The sequence below is a fragment of the Geotrypetes seraphini genome, chromosome 9 (assembly GCF_902459505.1).
Source record: "Geotrypetes seraphini chromosome 9, aGeoSer1.1, whole genome shotgun sequence".
Classification (NCBI taxonomy): Eukaryota; Metazoa; Chordata; class Amphibia; order Gymnophiona; family Dermophiidae; genus Geotrypetes; species Geotrypetes seraphini.
The window spans coordinates 136,898,917-136,914,953 of NC_047092.1; the positions used below are offsets into that span (position 1 = coordinate 136,898,917).

At 48.5% G+C, this 16,037-nt stretch overlaps 1 protein-coding gene across 2 annotated transcripts in view; it reads left to right on the plus strand.

The window, feature by feature from the left end:
- The first annotated feature begins 4,177 nt into the window (after positions 1–4,177).
- MRPS22 (mitochondrial ribosomal protein S22) overlaps positions 4,178–16,037 on the plus strand; it is a 34,947-nt gene continuing 23,087 nt past the window's right edge. The window contains exons 1-3 of one of the 2 annotated variants that reach the window (XM_033959329.1): positions 4,178–4,301; positions 5,005–5,165; positions 14,257–14,421. In XM_033959329.1, coding sequence (XP_033815220.1) covers positions 5,070–5,165; positions 14,257–14,421 — 261 coding nt within the window. In that variant the 5' untranslated portion in view covers positions 4,178–4,301; positions 5,005–5,069. The other variant, XM_033959328.1, reaches the window with a different exon arrangement.

Below are 16,037 nucleotides of genomic sequence, written 5' to 3' on the forward strand. Positions count from 1 at the left end.
CCAACAAAGGCTTCAAAGGAGCTCAGAAACTACTTCCACAAAAAAAGTTATATATATATATATATATATATATATATATACAGTATTCTTTCCAGCCCCCATTCTAGACAGATGGGATGCACAAATAATATCCCCCAAAAGCTAGGGCAAGCTAGCTGTGCGGCCCATAAGACCGAGGACCTAAAGGCAGAGTCCTGTCTTGCTGCCATATCCACTCTGTAAAACATGGCAATGTGTGTAGAGAGGACCATGTTGTCACCCTGCAAATCTCAGAGGAGACATCTAGTAGCTTCAGCCCACGAAGAAGCCACACTCCTAGTAGAATGTGCCTTGATGGAAACAGAAGACTGTGTCCCAGAAAGAATATAGGCTGATGAAATGGCCCTACGGATCCATTTAGAAAACATGTCCTTGAAAATGAGAGCATCTCACTTAACAGAATGAGGCAGCACAAACAGATGGTCAGAGACAAAATTCGTTAGTGACCTCCAGGTAGCAAAGAAGCACTCTGCGCACATCCAGTTTCTTCAAAAGGCGATCTTGCATCTTGGAACCAGTAGGCTGAAAAGAAGGCAAACATACTTCCTAATTAACATGGAATGCCAAAACCACTTTCGGCAGGAAGGAGGGAACCGTACACAGAGAAATCCCTGCCTCCAAGAAGCGGAGGAACAGTTCCCTACAAGAGAGAGCCTGGAATTCCAATACCTCCTACGCTGATGTAACAGTGACCAAAAACACGGTCTTGCTGGATATTCAAGTCCAAGAGGGAAGCATCCCAAAGAGGCTCAAAGGGAGTCTTGGTAAGGCTAGACAACACCTGGTTGAGGTCCGAGGAAGGGAAAGGCTGCTTGACCGGTAGTCTGATGTGGAGTCCCTTTCAAAATCTGGTGACAACATGATGACACACAAAAGAGAAATGATGATCCTGGGATCTAAAATAAGAGAGCCAGGCTACTTGGACTCAAAGAGATGCTACAGTGAGACCTTTAGCAAGTCCAGCTTGCAGAAAGGCAAGAATCATCAAGATTGGAGCTGAATAAGGGTTCACCTGTTACTGAAAAGCCTTCTACACTTTAGTATAAGCAGAAACTGTGTCCACCTGGTCTTGAAAATCCTTCTACGCTTTAGTGTAAGCAGAAACTGTGAACGACTTCTTAGACTTGAGAAGAGTGTCAATAACCAAATTGGCCTCACAGACTGGTACGCAGATCTTATGCGTCTTCACAAGGGTTGCGGCCTTTGGCTGAGCGTCCATCCAGACCTACTTACACAGGATCAGGTATGAATGGAGAACCCGAGTTGCTTTGCTCTTATGGCATGGCTCTTGAGCTCGCAGCCTTAGAACACAAAAGTTATTTTGAAGATTATCAATAACCACTTCAAAATAACTTTTGTGTTCTAAGGCTGCGAGCTCAAGAGCCATGCCATAAGAGCAAAGCAACTTGGGTTCTCCATTCATACCGGACCCTGTGTAAGTAGGTCTGTATGGACGCTCAGCCAAAAGCCGTGACCCTTGTGAAGACGCATAAGATCTGCGTATCAGTCTATGAGGCCAATTTGAAGCCACCAGAATGACTTGGCCTGGAAGGACCACGATCAGTCAAATGACTCGTCCTATCATGGGCCAGGGAGGAAAGACATACAGGAGAATCTCCTGAGGCCAGGGCTGCACTAGAGCATTGAGACTCATGCTTCCAGGCTCAGATCTTTGACTGAAGAAATGATCCATTCCCTTGTTCTTCACTGTGGCCATGAGGATGAGGTGGGGCCGACCCCAGCACCGCACTATGGCTCAGAACATCACTGCAGACAGGGCCCACTCACCCAGATCCAGAGTCTGGCTGCTGAGAAAGTCAGCTTGAACATTATTGACTCCCCCCACATGCACTGCTGATAGCGCCTGGAAGTGACATTCCGCCCATTGAAACATAAGGTGGGCTTCATAAGCCAGGAGGGTGCTCTTGGTCCTGCCCTGGCGATTGACCCAGGCTACTGCTGTCGCATTGTTGGAGAAGACCCTGACCACTTGGCCCTCCAGAGTCTTCTGCAATTGCATCAGAGCCAGTTGAATGGCTCTCAGCTCCAACCAGTCGATTGACCATTTCATCTAAGAGGGTGTCCAACACCCCTGGATGGGACAACGAAGGCTGGCATCTGTCATTGCCACTATCCAGGAGGCAATCCACAGCGGAACGTCCCTGCAGAACGATTGCAGGAGAAGCCACAAATTCATGCTGGCTCAAACGTCCAGAGTCCATGGAAGACAAGACTGTAAAGCATCACTGTGTGGAGCCCAGCAAGAGAGTAAGGCATGTTGGAGAGGGTGCATGTGCACCTAGAGTGGCCCAAGACAAAACAGGGATAAATCAAACACTGTAAGCCCAAGTGTATAGTGCTATAAATAGATCAAATGAATACACTCTGGGCATATATCAAAATATTCACAGCATTTACTAAGTCACACTTGTATTGTGCTCAGAGAACCGTTACAAGATAAAAATACCCTGTCAGTGAACTAGAAAGCCCACCTTTGAAAACGGCTCAAGTTCTCAATCATTGCATAACAATGAGTGTATAAAGTGCTTTTTATCAAGTTACTTAATATATTTAAATGGAAAGACAAAGAGTCAACTCACCTATAGTAGCCGCCATGGACCCCAGGACCTGAAGATAGTTCCATGCTGAAGGAGCCGGCAGCTCCAGAAGGGAAGAAATCTGGGTACATAGTTTCAGTCTGTGTGTCTTTGAAGATAGACATGGCCCACAGCTATGTCGAGAGAGCCCTGATCAGCCAGTTGTCCAAGTAAGGGTGAACCTGCAGTCCCATTTTTTTGTAGGTAAGCTGCTACGACCACCATTATCTTGGTGAAGGTACAAAGAGCTGTTGCCAGCTTAAAGGGCACAGCTGAGAACTGGTAATGCTGTTCCCGGACATGAAACCTCAAGAATTTGCAGTGGGCTGAAAAAATCAAAATGTTGGAATGTACAAATAGGCTTCCATGAGATCCAGAGAGATGAGCAGTTTCCCTGGTCGCTGTTATTTTACATCTTTGGGCAGCAGCAGCAGCAGCATCAGCATCAATGAGTTCAGCCTGCCCCGGAAGTCTTCATTCAGCAGCAGCCCGCCTAAGCGGGAACGGGAAGCTGCTGCCGAATGAAGACTTCCGGGGCAGGCTGATAGCAGAAGGCTGAACTTGTTGATGCTGCGGCGTAGCTCCCTGAAGATTTAAAATTGCAGTGACTGGGGAGGAGGTGTGGAAATCTACGGCAGCCGCTGCGTCAAGAGATCAGCCTTCTGCCGTGGACTTGCCCCAGAAGTTGAGAAGCATACAGTGTAGTTTAATTTTAGGGTTAACTATTATGTATTGCTAATAAGATATTGTGTGTATACTGTATATGAAAAATGAATGGAAATAATGGCATTACAATTACACTTTCCCCTCCATATTCACGGTGGTTAGGGGCAGAGCCGGCCCGCAAATATTAAAAAACCATGAATAATATTCGGGCCGGTTCTGTCCCTATCTCCCGCTTCCCCCAAGCTATTTTAAGCCCTGTAAGCCCCCCCCCCCTTAAGCCTTACCTGGTGGTCTACCAGGTTTTTGGGGTAGGAGCAATCTTCCGACATTCCTGCCTCGTGCAGATCACTCACATGAAACGGCTGCCTTGAGCTCCTGTCGTAGTCTGAAGAGAGACAGGAGCTCAAGGCAGCCATTTCCTGTGAGCAATCTGCACAGAGTAGGAGCGTGGGAAGATTGTTCCTGGCCTGAAAACCTGCTAGACCACCAGGTAAGGCTTAAGGGGAGACTTACAAGGCTTAAAATAGCCTGAAAAATGAAAATGCATTTTTTTTTGGTCTAAAACCGCTGATAAGCAAATCCATAAATATATAGAGGGGGAAGTGTGGGGGTGGGATCTGGGGAGGAGTTTGGGCAGGGTATGGGGCGGAGCCTATGGCTCACCTAATGCACGGGAAATAAAAATGAAAGGGCTAATCAACTATATTGAATCATTTTTAATGAGATTCATATCTACATTGTACTCTTAGTGTTACTGTGTGTCCACGCAGGCTTCGGACTTTGTTAACCTCATACACCGTCCATTACCAAATCAGCTTCAACATCCAATTCTCCAGCTCATATAGGTTTAAATCTTTGTCCACTTAAAAGAACACTCGCACACGTGATTGAAAATAAGACGTAAGATCAGGACTGCCTTTCCTAGAAGGCGAGTGGGGTTTGTGACCCGGAAGCAGTTATATAAGCTCGTGTGGCTGAAAGATCTGCCTATCCTAGAAGGTATGTGGGGGTTAGTGACCCGGAAGCAATTGGCGAAGCTCGTGTAGCTGAAAGATTAGTCTGGTTATGGAGAAGGCTGTTTTTCGAGTGTTAGGGCGCGTGCGGTGGCGCCCGGCGGGGTTTGGTTTCCAGGCACGGTTTACGCGCTGTGGAAATCGGAATTTGTGTGCAGAGCAAGGAGCAGGTTCAGGTAGGGCGGAACGGCGGCTAATGGAGAAATCAGTGTTCCGCCGACAAATGTCATAGGGTCGGAACGGATGAAAGACTTCCCATCTTGTGCATTTTTGGGAGAAAAATGTTTAGTACACCAGAGCCATGTGTGGTCTCTTTCCTCCGTTGCATGTTATTACAGAGATGTCATAGCTAATGCCTGACATTTCGCTGTGCGGTTCTCTGCCACCTGCATTTCATATTTCGTAGCCTCTGCATTTATGGTTGATCGTGATTGGATAGTTTGCGGGTTGTTAGTAATCGGATTAGAAAAAGTGCTGGGAATGTTTAAAAGTGAGTATGTATAATTTCTCCAGTACAACTGATTTACCTTCCGCCGTCTTAGACATGTTTTATCGCTGGTGGTAAAAGCTCCGATGCTCATAGCATAAGAGCTAATACCGCCATGGCTGGCGATAAAAAAAAGCGTAACTCATCTTCATAAAAAGGGGGTCTAAATAAGTAAACCAACCAATGAAAGCTTCTGTTGCAGGTGCAGAACCTGAAGCCCAAAAGCCTTGTTTCACAGATGAAACTGTTCAGACTTTACTGTCTAAAATGACTGGATTAAATTTGCATAAGGTTTTTAAGCCTATCAAACAGGAGTTGAAACCCCCAACATACAAGTTAATGACGGATGAGCAGCTTCAGCAGGTATGGCCTCCATAAACCAGGTTTTTTTCTCATTGATTTGTGTATGTGTTAAGAGATGTGAAATTACATTTTCATAACTATTTTACCTTCTGTTGAGATTGAACCCATATAGGTCACATGACCTACAAGGTAGAGAATGATGCAGGAAAAAAATTTGTCCCAGAAAACAGTCTGATCCCATCTGCACAAATGATTTTATATTGAACTTATTTTATTAAAGTATAAAAAGAAACAATGGGGTCCTTTTACTAAGGCGTGCAAAATATCACGTGCTAAACGCTAATGCGTCCATTATAGTCCATGGATGCATTAACGTTTAGCAAGCGCTAAAACGGCTAGCATGCCTTAGTAAAAGGACCCCAATATTCTGTACAATTGTCATTTTATAAACACAAATAACAGAGCAAGGATCAACAAAACCCCTGTCTCTCCGTCACAAATACCCCATCCACTATCCAGAAAACTGAACAAGCCAAATTACTACAGATTGCTACATAGAAAAATCAAGCTAACAGAATACTTCAGTCACACATGGCAGGAGTAGGGGAGTGCAACTAGGGCAACTGCCTCCAGATCAGAGAGAGCCCTCAGCCAGCTGAAAGCTAAAAAAGCACGGCCTTGGCTTTTCAATCCCCAGTTATGTCTAACACCAGCTCTAGCAGGATACATATTTAAAATCTGATATATTCTGATCACAAAATAGAAAATACAATTATTTTTTTCCTTCCTTTGTCTCATTTTATTCTTCAAATCATGTCGGTCTCAGGCACTGGTCTCTGTTTTCTTTTCTCTTCTCTTAACTTGCTTGCCAGGGTCTTCTTTCTGCGTTCTTATTCTTCCCCATGTGTAGCTATCTTCTCTCTGTGTCCATATACCCTCCCATGATTGGCATTATCCCTCTGTCCATATACCATTCTCCTTTTTGTCCCTGTTTCTATGCTCCCATCCATGCCCACCATCTCCCCTCTTTTTGTATATCTCCCTGTGTCCAGCTTAACCCTCTCCTTTTACTCCTTTACACCAATGTGTCTCACACTCATCTTTCTTCCCTCCCTTCGCTATGTTGAATTTTTCACTCGCTCTTCCTTCATCCCTTTGATTCAGCTTTTCTCTTTCCTTTCCCTTCTCTCTCCTCCTCCCTGCAGGTCCTGTACCTCTCTCCCTTCCCTCTAGCCTCCCTTCCCATGGGTTCAACTCCTCTTTTACCTCCATTCAGTGCCCAGGTGTGGGTCTGGCAACTCTCCCCTCCAGCTCCAGTCCCCACACCACATGGGCCCAGCACCTCTTTCCCTTCCCCCAATCTCCATAACAGATCCCTTCTCTTCAGCTCCAGCCGATCAAGCAGCCCAAACAACTCCTCCCCCCTTCATGCGTACAGAAGCAGCCCCCTCCCAATTGCGGGTCCAACAGAACCCCCCTGCCAATGGTGGGTCAAATGGCAATCCCCCCCCCAAAAAAAAAAACAAACAAACCCCTGTGACTCCCCTACTGGGTTTGCACCTTCTTCCCTGAGCCTATCGGTGTCTTAGAAGCTTCATCGACTAAAGATGCAACATCACAGGCCTGCTCCGGGACCTTCTTCCGATTGAGTCCTTCCTTCCGATGTAGTTTCTAGTTTTGCAAAATCTGGCTGGCTCTGTGTCTCCTGTGATCTTGAGGTTAAGAAGTACCCATGTGAGGTAATTGTTTGCCTTAAATTAACTGACAGCTTTTCCTGTCTTGCTATTGGTGCTACTTCTATCATTACAAAAAAAGTGGTGAAAGGTTGCAAAAAGGCCCCTTACCTCTGAGGGGCAGGGAACAATAATTGGAGGCACCCTCTATCAAAATTATTTCAGGGACAGTGAAGGGATCACACTACCTTTGACATGGGGCTCATAATCCAAACTTAAATAATTCTAAAACCCACCCAAATTGGCACTTGGACGATCAAAAAGACAGGTCGTCCAAGGTCGTCCAAGTGCCGATAATCAAACCGACTTTCTGGATGTATCGAGAGACTTTTTATACCTCTGAATGCTACTGTGCGCCAAGAGCTGGAGGAGTGGTTAGTGCAGGATGGGGGGTCGACCTAGACTTAGTCATCCTGCAGGGATGATCGAATGTTTTACTAGACATCCTGGACGAAAATGAGTCAGATGATGTAAAAACAGGTAAAAGTGCCAAAAAAGTATCCAAAGTGACTAAATAACCACTGCAGAGACAAAGTAAAGACCCCAACATACTCCTCCAGTGTTCACTGACCCCTCACCCCCCCCCCCCCCAAAGATCAGAATTAAAAAAAATACATCCTTGTCTCCAGAACATCAGCACCTTGTATAGGAAAGCCTAGTAGAGCTGTACACAGGTGTCTTAAATAGCCTGGGAGTTGGGCTAGAGAACCATAGAGAGGAGGACCCGAGCCCATAAGCTGCTCTAACCACTACGTTTATGGTGGAACATGTGCGCCCACTGACCCCCCCCCCCCCAAAAAAACCTTACTCTACTGCCATACAGGAGCCACCTGCAGCCATAAGGGCTATTGGGGTTGTAGACAGGTGGGTATAGAAGGTTTTAAGGGCTCACCATAACCTATAAGGGAGTTATGGTGAGGTGTTTATCTGGCACCCTTTTTGTGAAATTCACAGCAGTATCCTGTAAGATGCCTCACTTCTCTGTTGCCATGTCTGGGTGGCCTGTCCATTACAAGATTAGCCCCTTCCACATCCAAATGGTCTTGTTCTGGGTGTTTGGGACTTGGATGAAATTTTGGTCGAAAATGTGGTATAAAAATAGACATCCTGGCGGTCTGGACAAACAATAGCCTGGATGTCCAGATGGACGATTTTAAAAAAAAAATTATTCTAGATGTATTTTTTTTTTTTTTAATGGTCATTTTCCCACTGCTAACTTTGGACATCTAGTGCCATCTACCCAAATCAGACTTACCGTATTTTCACGCATATAACGCGCGCGTTATACACAAATTTTACAATCCGAGCATAACCATGCACGTTATATGCGTGAGCGCGTTGTACAATTTTTTTTTTACATAGTTCCCCCCCGACATCCGATTCAACCCCCAGCCCTGAAAGCCTGATGCCCCACCCCGAAAGACCGCTCGCACCCCCACCCTGAAGGACCGCTCGCACCCCCCCCCCCCCGACGTCCGATTCATCCCCAAGCCCCCCCCGCACGGAGAAGCTGCCTACCGTTGGTTCCCGATGCCAGTGAGCCCTGCTGCTTTCTCTGCCGGCGGTCCCGTCCCTTCTCTGAGCCCTGCACTGCTTCCTCTGCCGGCGGTCCCGCCCTTTCTCTGACGATGCATTTTTGTTTAGAGGTAATTAAAAATTCCATAGCAAAGCAGCAGATGAATCCAGACTAGTGGGTATAGCTCACATCGACCAGCAGGTGGAGATAGAGAACTGATTAACAGTTGGCCTTAAAACCTGGTGTTCCTCTTGTTACTTCAGTTTTGCTCTATCTCCCAGCAGGAATGGAGCTTACTCTACTAGCTCCTGGATTCTGGCTGGGGCCGGTTTGGTGGTGTTCCTGTGGCTTCCTCTGTTGAGACTCGGTCTCTTCAGTAGGACAGGGGTGCCTGGCTGAGCGGTGCCGGCTTTGGGAGCTACACCTGGGCCCTCCCAGGTCCCTTCTCCACCCTCCCCTCCGTTGGTTTGAGTGGGTTCTTGGGCCACTGCAGGAAGTTCGTCTTGGAGTTCTTCATTCCAGTACAAAAAAACAAAAAACAAAACAGCGTCTTCCTGCTTGTGCTGAGCCATGCTGTGTGGCTTGCAGTGCGATTACCAGCTGTAACCCGACTGCAGTTAGAGCGGGGACCGGTTGGTGAGTTACTGTGTTTGCTGTCTGCCTCCTCTTTAGTCAGTCGGTCGTTCGTGTTCGTTCCGGCGGTCGCGGGGGGGGGCGGAGTCAGCGGTCGGCGGCGTGGTGCCGCGTGTGTGAAAAAAAAAAAGGTTTTTTTGAAGCGCCGGTTTTAGCGATGGCAGCAGTGGCGGCTCAGCGGTGCTCGCGCTGTGGGAAGCGCAGAGCACTGTCAGGCTTCTGCTCTGCAGGGTGTGGGGACACACCGGCAGAAGATGCCTTCCTACAAGCGGGTGAGTTAGCCATCTCCCGTGTCAGTGAGGCACGGTTTACGTCCCCAGGCCTCGAGGGTGACTCGGGGGGACTGCAAGGCTCTCCCGCGACTGAGGGGAGGTCAGCGGAGGTCGGGGAGCCGGGGTCGCTAGGGGACGGCGCGGCTGCGCGCCCTAGCATTGATCAGACTGGTTCAACTTTACTGGGGGTGAGTTCCTTCTCCCCGGAATTTGTTATGTTATTGCACCAAGCATTTCTGCTACAGGGCTCGCAGTCGGCCCAGTCGGTGCAGGCGACCTGTCCGTCCCTCCCGGGGCCTTCCACCTCCATGGGTTTAACCGGGGCTAATGCCGGCCCGTCTGCGGGTCCTGTACTGTCGCCTGGGCGGTCGCAGGGGGCGAAGAAACGCAGACTCGCGACCGTGGACGCTGAAGGTCATCTTCCCTTTTCACCTTTCTCCCTTCCTGAATCATTAGAGGAAGGGGAGGTCTTAGATTGGGAGGTAGAGGATCCCCCGGGCAGGGAAATTGATGATCATTCCGCGCTCCGGCTGTTTCATAGAGAGGAGCTGGCGTCCTTGATTTCCAAGGCTTTGCAGGGTTTAAATATCTCTCAGGAAGATGCTAAGGTGTCGGGTAACCCCCTGATGGCAGGTACGCGTAAGCCACCTAGGTCCTTTCCGGTGCATGAAGCCATGCAGGAGCTGATCGCGGCGCAATGGGATACGCCGGAGGCCAGTTTACGAGTGGCAAAGGCCATGCGGCTCCTGTATCCGGTTGACCCGACCGAACTTGAAAAGTTTAGGTTACCTAGGGTGGACGCTTTGGTGGCAGCGGTAACGAAAAAGACTACCTTGCCGGTGGAAGGGGGGGTGACGCTAAAGGATGCGCAGGATAGGAAGATTGAATCTTCACTAAAAATGTCCTTTGAAGTAGCTGCGGTTACCTTACAGGCCGCTATTTGCAGCTCATATGCGGCGAGGGCATGTTTGCAGTGGTCACAAGGGATGACCGATAATTTAATGGAGTCCGGGGGTTCTGTCCCTTCGGAACTGGCTGATTTGGAGTCGGGCTTGGCCTATTTGGCAGACTCCTTATATGACATTATTCGAGCATCTGCGAAACAGATGTCTCTGTCAGTGGTATCGCGCAGATCCTTATGGCTCCGACATTGGGCAGCTGATGCTGCATCCAAGCTTAGGCTGGTGAGACTCCCTTTTAAAGGAGGTTTATTATTTGGAGAGGACTTAGAGAAATTGGTGAAAGATTTTGGGGATACCAAAACACAGCGTCTACCGGAGGATAGGGCTAGGCCCCCGGTGAGGTCCTCCTCGTCTAGACCGCGCTTCAGAGATGTGAGGCGGTCCAGGCCTGGTAAACCATTCTTCAGATCAGCATGTGGTTCTTTCTCTGCGTCGAGGCCTAGGTTGCAGCAGAGGAGTTCCTTTCGTATGACGAAACCCTCTTCAGGTCAGCCAACACGTACCCCAACAAGTCGCACTCCGCAATGACGGGGGCTTGGCTCCCTCCGCCCTTCCCTTAGGGGGCCGGCTTTCGGCGTTCCGGGCGGAGTGGGCCACAATCACGTCAGATCAGTGGGTGTTGGACATTGTTCGAGAAGGGTACAAGTTGGAGTTCGCCTCTCCCGTCGAAGATTCTTTCTTGGTGTCCCCGTGCCATGGGGCGGCCAAGGGAGAGGCGGTCCGCATGACTCTTCAGGGGCTGCTAGATCTGGGGGCGGTGGTACCGGTGCCCCCGGAAGAGGTAGGCTACGGGATATATTCCCTTTACTTCATTGTTCCAAAGAAGGGGGGGTCGTTCAGACCGGTGCTGGACCTCAAAGTGGTCAACAGATTTCTCAGTGTTCGCCATTTCCGGATGGAGACGGTACGCTCGGTCATTGCGGCAGTTCGACCGGGAGAGTTTCTCACGTCTCTAGATCTCAAGGAGGCGTACCTACATATCCCGATCTGGCCTCCGCATCAGCGGTATCTAAGGTTTGCGATTCTTGGCCAGCACTATCAGTTTCGGGCAATGCCCTTTGGCCTGGCGACGGCTCCCCACACCTTTTCCAAAGTCATGGTCGTGGTAGCAGCCTCTCTTCGCAAGGAAGGGATTCGGGTACACCCTTACTTAGACGACTGGTTGATCCGCGCCTCGTCCAGACAGGAGAGTTTGTCGGTCACTCAGAGGGTAATATCTCTCCTTCAGTCGTTAGGGTGGATCGTCAATTTTCCCAAGAGTTTTCTGTCCCCGTCGCAGTCTTTGGTACATCTGGGGGTCAGATTCAACACTGCTCTGGGGAGAGTATTTCTACCCCGAGACCGGGGAGAGAAATTGCAGGCTCAGATTCGCCTACTTCTCGGGTCGCCCAGACCTCGGGTTTGGGATTATGTGCAGGTTTTGGGCTCCATGGTAGCGACTCTGGAGGTGGTCCCCTGGGCTCGGGGCCACATGAGACCCTTACAACAGTCGCTTCTCTCTCGCTGGTCCCCAGCTTCTCTGGACTACAATGTGCGTCTCCAATGGACTCCTCGGGCGGCTCGCAGTATGCAATGGTGGCTACACAAGTTGCACCTGTGGCGGGGCATTCCGTTAGCCACACCGGAGTGGGTGGTGGTGACGACGGATGCCAGTCTGAGTGCCTGCAAGCGTCGGTGCAGGGACTGTGGTCCTTAGAGGAAGCACAGTGGCCCATCAATTTGTTGGAGTTAAAAGCGATCAGATTGGCGCTGAGGGCTTTTCAGTCCCTGATTCAGGACAGGCCGACCAGAATCTTTTCGGACAGTGTCACGGCGGTCGCATATGTCAATCGTCAGGGGGGCACTCGGAGTCCGCAGTTGGCCGAAGAGGCAAGGAAATTGTTTCAGTGGGCAGAAGGGCATGTTCCGCTTCTGTCGGCGGCATACATTGCAGGTCACGAAAACGTGCAAGCGGACTTCCTCAGCAGAAATCTTCTAGATCCGGGCGAGTGAGAATTGTCGGCTCGAGCGTTCGACCTGCTAGTCCGTCGATGGGGGTTGCCAGAGTTGGATCTCATGGCTTCGTCCAGCAATGCGAAGTTGCCTCGCTTCTTCAGCAGGCGCAAGGAGAAGGGCTCGGAGGGGGTGGACGCGTTGGCCCTCCCATGGCCTCCAAATTCCCTTCTGTATGTGTTCCCGCCTTGGCCCATGATAGGGCGGGTGTTACAACGCATCTCTCTCTGTCACAGGAGGGTGATCCTGGTGGCTCCGGATTGGCCGCGTCGACCGTGGTACGCAGATCTCGTTCAGCTTTCAGTAGGCGATCGGGTGACGTTCCAGGTAACTCCGGACTTACTAACTCAGGGCCCAATCTGGATGGAAGATCCGGCCCGCTTTGGTCTTACGGCCTGGCTCTTGAGCGGTCAAGGCTAAAGAAGAAGGGCTATTCGGAGCAGGTGATTGCCACGCTTCTTAAAGCTAAGAAGATTTCGACTTCGACCTCCTATGCGAGAGTCTGGAAGATTTTTGATGCTTGGTGCGGTCGACAGGGAATCGCGCCCTTCCATGCATCTCTGGCGGCTATTCTTGCCTTTCTGCAGGAAGGCGTAGAGAAAGGATTAGCCTATAACTCTTTAAGGGTTCAGGTGGCGGCCCTTGCCTGTTACAGGGGCCGGGTGGCTGGTGCGTCGCTGGCTTCGCAGCCGGACGTGGTCCGTTTCCTCAAAGGGGTTCACCATATCCGCCCGCCGGTAAGGCGAATTTGTCCTTCCTGGAATCTTAAACTCGTCCTGGGGAGGTTGCAGGGGGCACCTTTTGAACCCCTGTCAGCGGCCACTTTGAAGGATGTCACGCTGAAAACAGTGTTCTTGGTGGCAATGGCTTCGGCGAGGCGAGTATCGGAGCTTCAGGCGCTTTCTTGCAGAGAACCCTTTTTACGTTTTTCTGAGACGGGGGTGTCAGTGCGGCCGGTGCCATCCTTCCTGCCTAAGGTGATTTCTTCATTTCATGTGAACCAGAGTGTATTCCTCCCGTCCTTCCGGAAGGAGGATTGGGGTAAACGATTTTTGTCTTTGCGTCGCCTGGATGTGCGGCGTATGCTTCTCCATTATTTGGGGGTGACGAATGATTTTCGTAGGTCGGACCATCTCTTTGTATTGTTCGCGGGTAAGAACAAGGGGATGGCGGCGTCTAAAGCGTCCATTGCGCGTTGGGTCAAGGAGACGATTGCTTCGGCTTATGTGTTGACAGGTAAGAAAGTACCGGAGCACCTTCATGCTCATTCCACTCGGGCATTGGCTACGTCTTGGGCGGAGTCCGGGGGGATGTCTTTGGAGGAAATTTGCCGAGCGGCCACTTGGTCGTCGAGTAATACCTTTTCGAAGCATTATCGTTTAGACGTAGCAGCCAGTGCAGAGGCAAGTTTTGGCACTGCAGTACTGGCGGAGGCGGCATTGGCGTCCCACCCGGTTTGAGTTTGCTTTGCTACATCCCACTAGTCTGGATTCATCTGCTGCTTTGCTATGGAAGGTAAAATTATGGTCTTACCTGTTAATTTTCTTTCCTTTAGAAGCAGCAGATGAATCCAGAGCCCCTCCCCAAGTGCACTGTATGTGTGTAGGGTGTTTGTTTATGGTTTCAGTTGGGAGATGGTTGGTAATTGTATTATTTAGGGGCACATTTTCTACTGGAATGAAGTTTTGTGGATGCTCATGCTCCTTTCGGGCTGCTTGGGCAAAATGCATAACTGAAGTAACAAGAGGAACACCAGGTTTTAAGGCCAACTGTTAATCAGTTCTCTATCTCCACCTGCTGGTCGATGTGAGCTATACCCACTAGTCTGGATTCATCTGCTGCTTCTAAAGGAAAGAAAATTAACAGGTAAGACCATAATTTTACCTTATCCATAATTTGAGTTTCCACATGAAAAGGCAAAGCACCTGCTTCATACCCCAAAATGTGTCTATATAAGGGAGGGCTGCAGTAGGAGGCTTGTGTGTGGGAAGGAGAGAGGAAACATACATCAGAAGTAATTTTTTGTTTTTGTTTTGATTTCAGGCACTAGAGAAGGCCTCGGAGGTGGCAAAGGAGCGTTTAAAGATGCCTCCTGTACTAAATGAACGGGATCCAATTGATGATCTGCTGGCAGATGATAAGATCCTTGATGGAATAACAACTGCTAAAATTGTGTTCACTGACATAACCTTTAGCACTCCACATCGGGTCAGTAAATTGTGAATCTACAAAAATTCCAGGTGTTCTTAAATTATTTAGCAGTGTCTGAGATGCATCCCAAAAACAGTTCTTAAAATATGATTCCTTTCCTCCCGCTCAAGTTGTTGTTCTTTATTTTGTATTTCTTTCCTTTTTAATTTTTTTTAGTCTAGATCTTTCTGGACTAAATTCTATTTCTAGTGTAATAGGTGTGTCAGTCTGGATGGTAGGGTATTCTCTCCATGTTTGAAAGCCATGAAGAAGGAATATACTCCAGCTTTTAAAAATTTCCTCCTCCTCTGGAGGTCAGCTCACCTCCTTCACTAAGGGGTCAGCAAGCTGGTTCTCATCAGCAGGATCCACCAGATCAGGATCTGACAGCACAGAAAACGCAGCTGACTGAGAGGAGGATTTGTCCATACACCACTAATAGGCACATCTGAGATACAGCGGGACTGCGCAGGGGAAGAATGCTGGCTTTGAAACTCATTCCACAAATGTTTCGTAAATTCAGAGAGAGCCTCTAGCTTCTAGGGCGTTGAGTCACCCTTTGATGATTTAACTTTGCGTTTCTTAGGCTGCAGAGCAGGCCTGCAATGTTGCTTCTTTGGTCGATGAAACTTCCAAAACGCTGGTACGCCCAGGGCGGGAGGTGCAAAGGGGCTGACCCGGTAGGGGAGTCGCAGGGGTTTTTTCTTTCTTTTTTTTTGCCATTTGACCTGTGATCAGAAGAAAAGGATTGAGGCTCTGCTGCCCCCTTCAGTTTTTCCTTCTACTTGTGAGCCAGAAGAAGTCTTTCTGATCTCTATATTTCTTTACTTTTTTCAGTGATTTTTTTCAGTTTTTTGGTGAATTTAGGTGCTCAGAACTCCCCAGATTGGGAGCCAGTCTCTGCCTTCATAGAAGAAAAGCTTACTGAAATCTGGGCTGACTCTGCGGTCAATTTGGGGCCTCTGCTTGGCTGCAGTATGTGGTAGGAGAGACGTATGTGTAACTGTTCCCTTTGTGCCCCCCCTTCCCCTAGCTGCTTCTGGAAAAAGGGTATGCTGCTCCTGCACAAAAAAAAGCCCTAAGAGAAGGACCTGCGTTTAAATGTACAGCCCTAGTTTTTTTTTTTTTTTTTTTTAAATATCTTTATTCGTTTTTACATTATGCAAACAAGTGTACAATAATTCAAGTCATACTATACATTCTTCACTTGAAACTCTACATTCATTTTATACCATAAACTATCTCCCCTCCCTCCCTTTCCATATATTACCCCTCATAATGTCATAAAACCCACCCATCCCTCCTCCCCCCTACATATATTTAATGGGGATAAATATAATTATTTATTTATTATAATACTCAATTAATGGTCTCCACACCTCTTTAAATTTCTTATAATAACCTCTCTTACAGCCCTAGTTTTAATTGTCAAGCTGGATTGCTGCTAACGAAACTAACCTGCATCTCCTGTTGTCAAGGGCCTGATTGGTCTGACAAGATTCAAGGAAAAGAAATTAATAGTCCAAATTTCAGGTTTTTTTTTAGTACTTTCACACCTCCCCTGACTTGTCTTTTATTCTCCTCTCAGTTTTTGTCCATTTTTACACTGACATTTAGCATATACAGTGTAACCT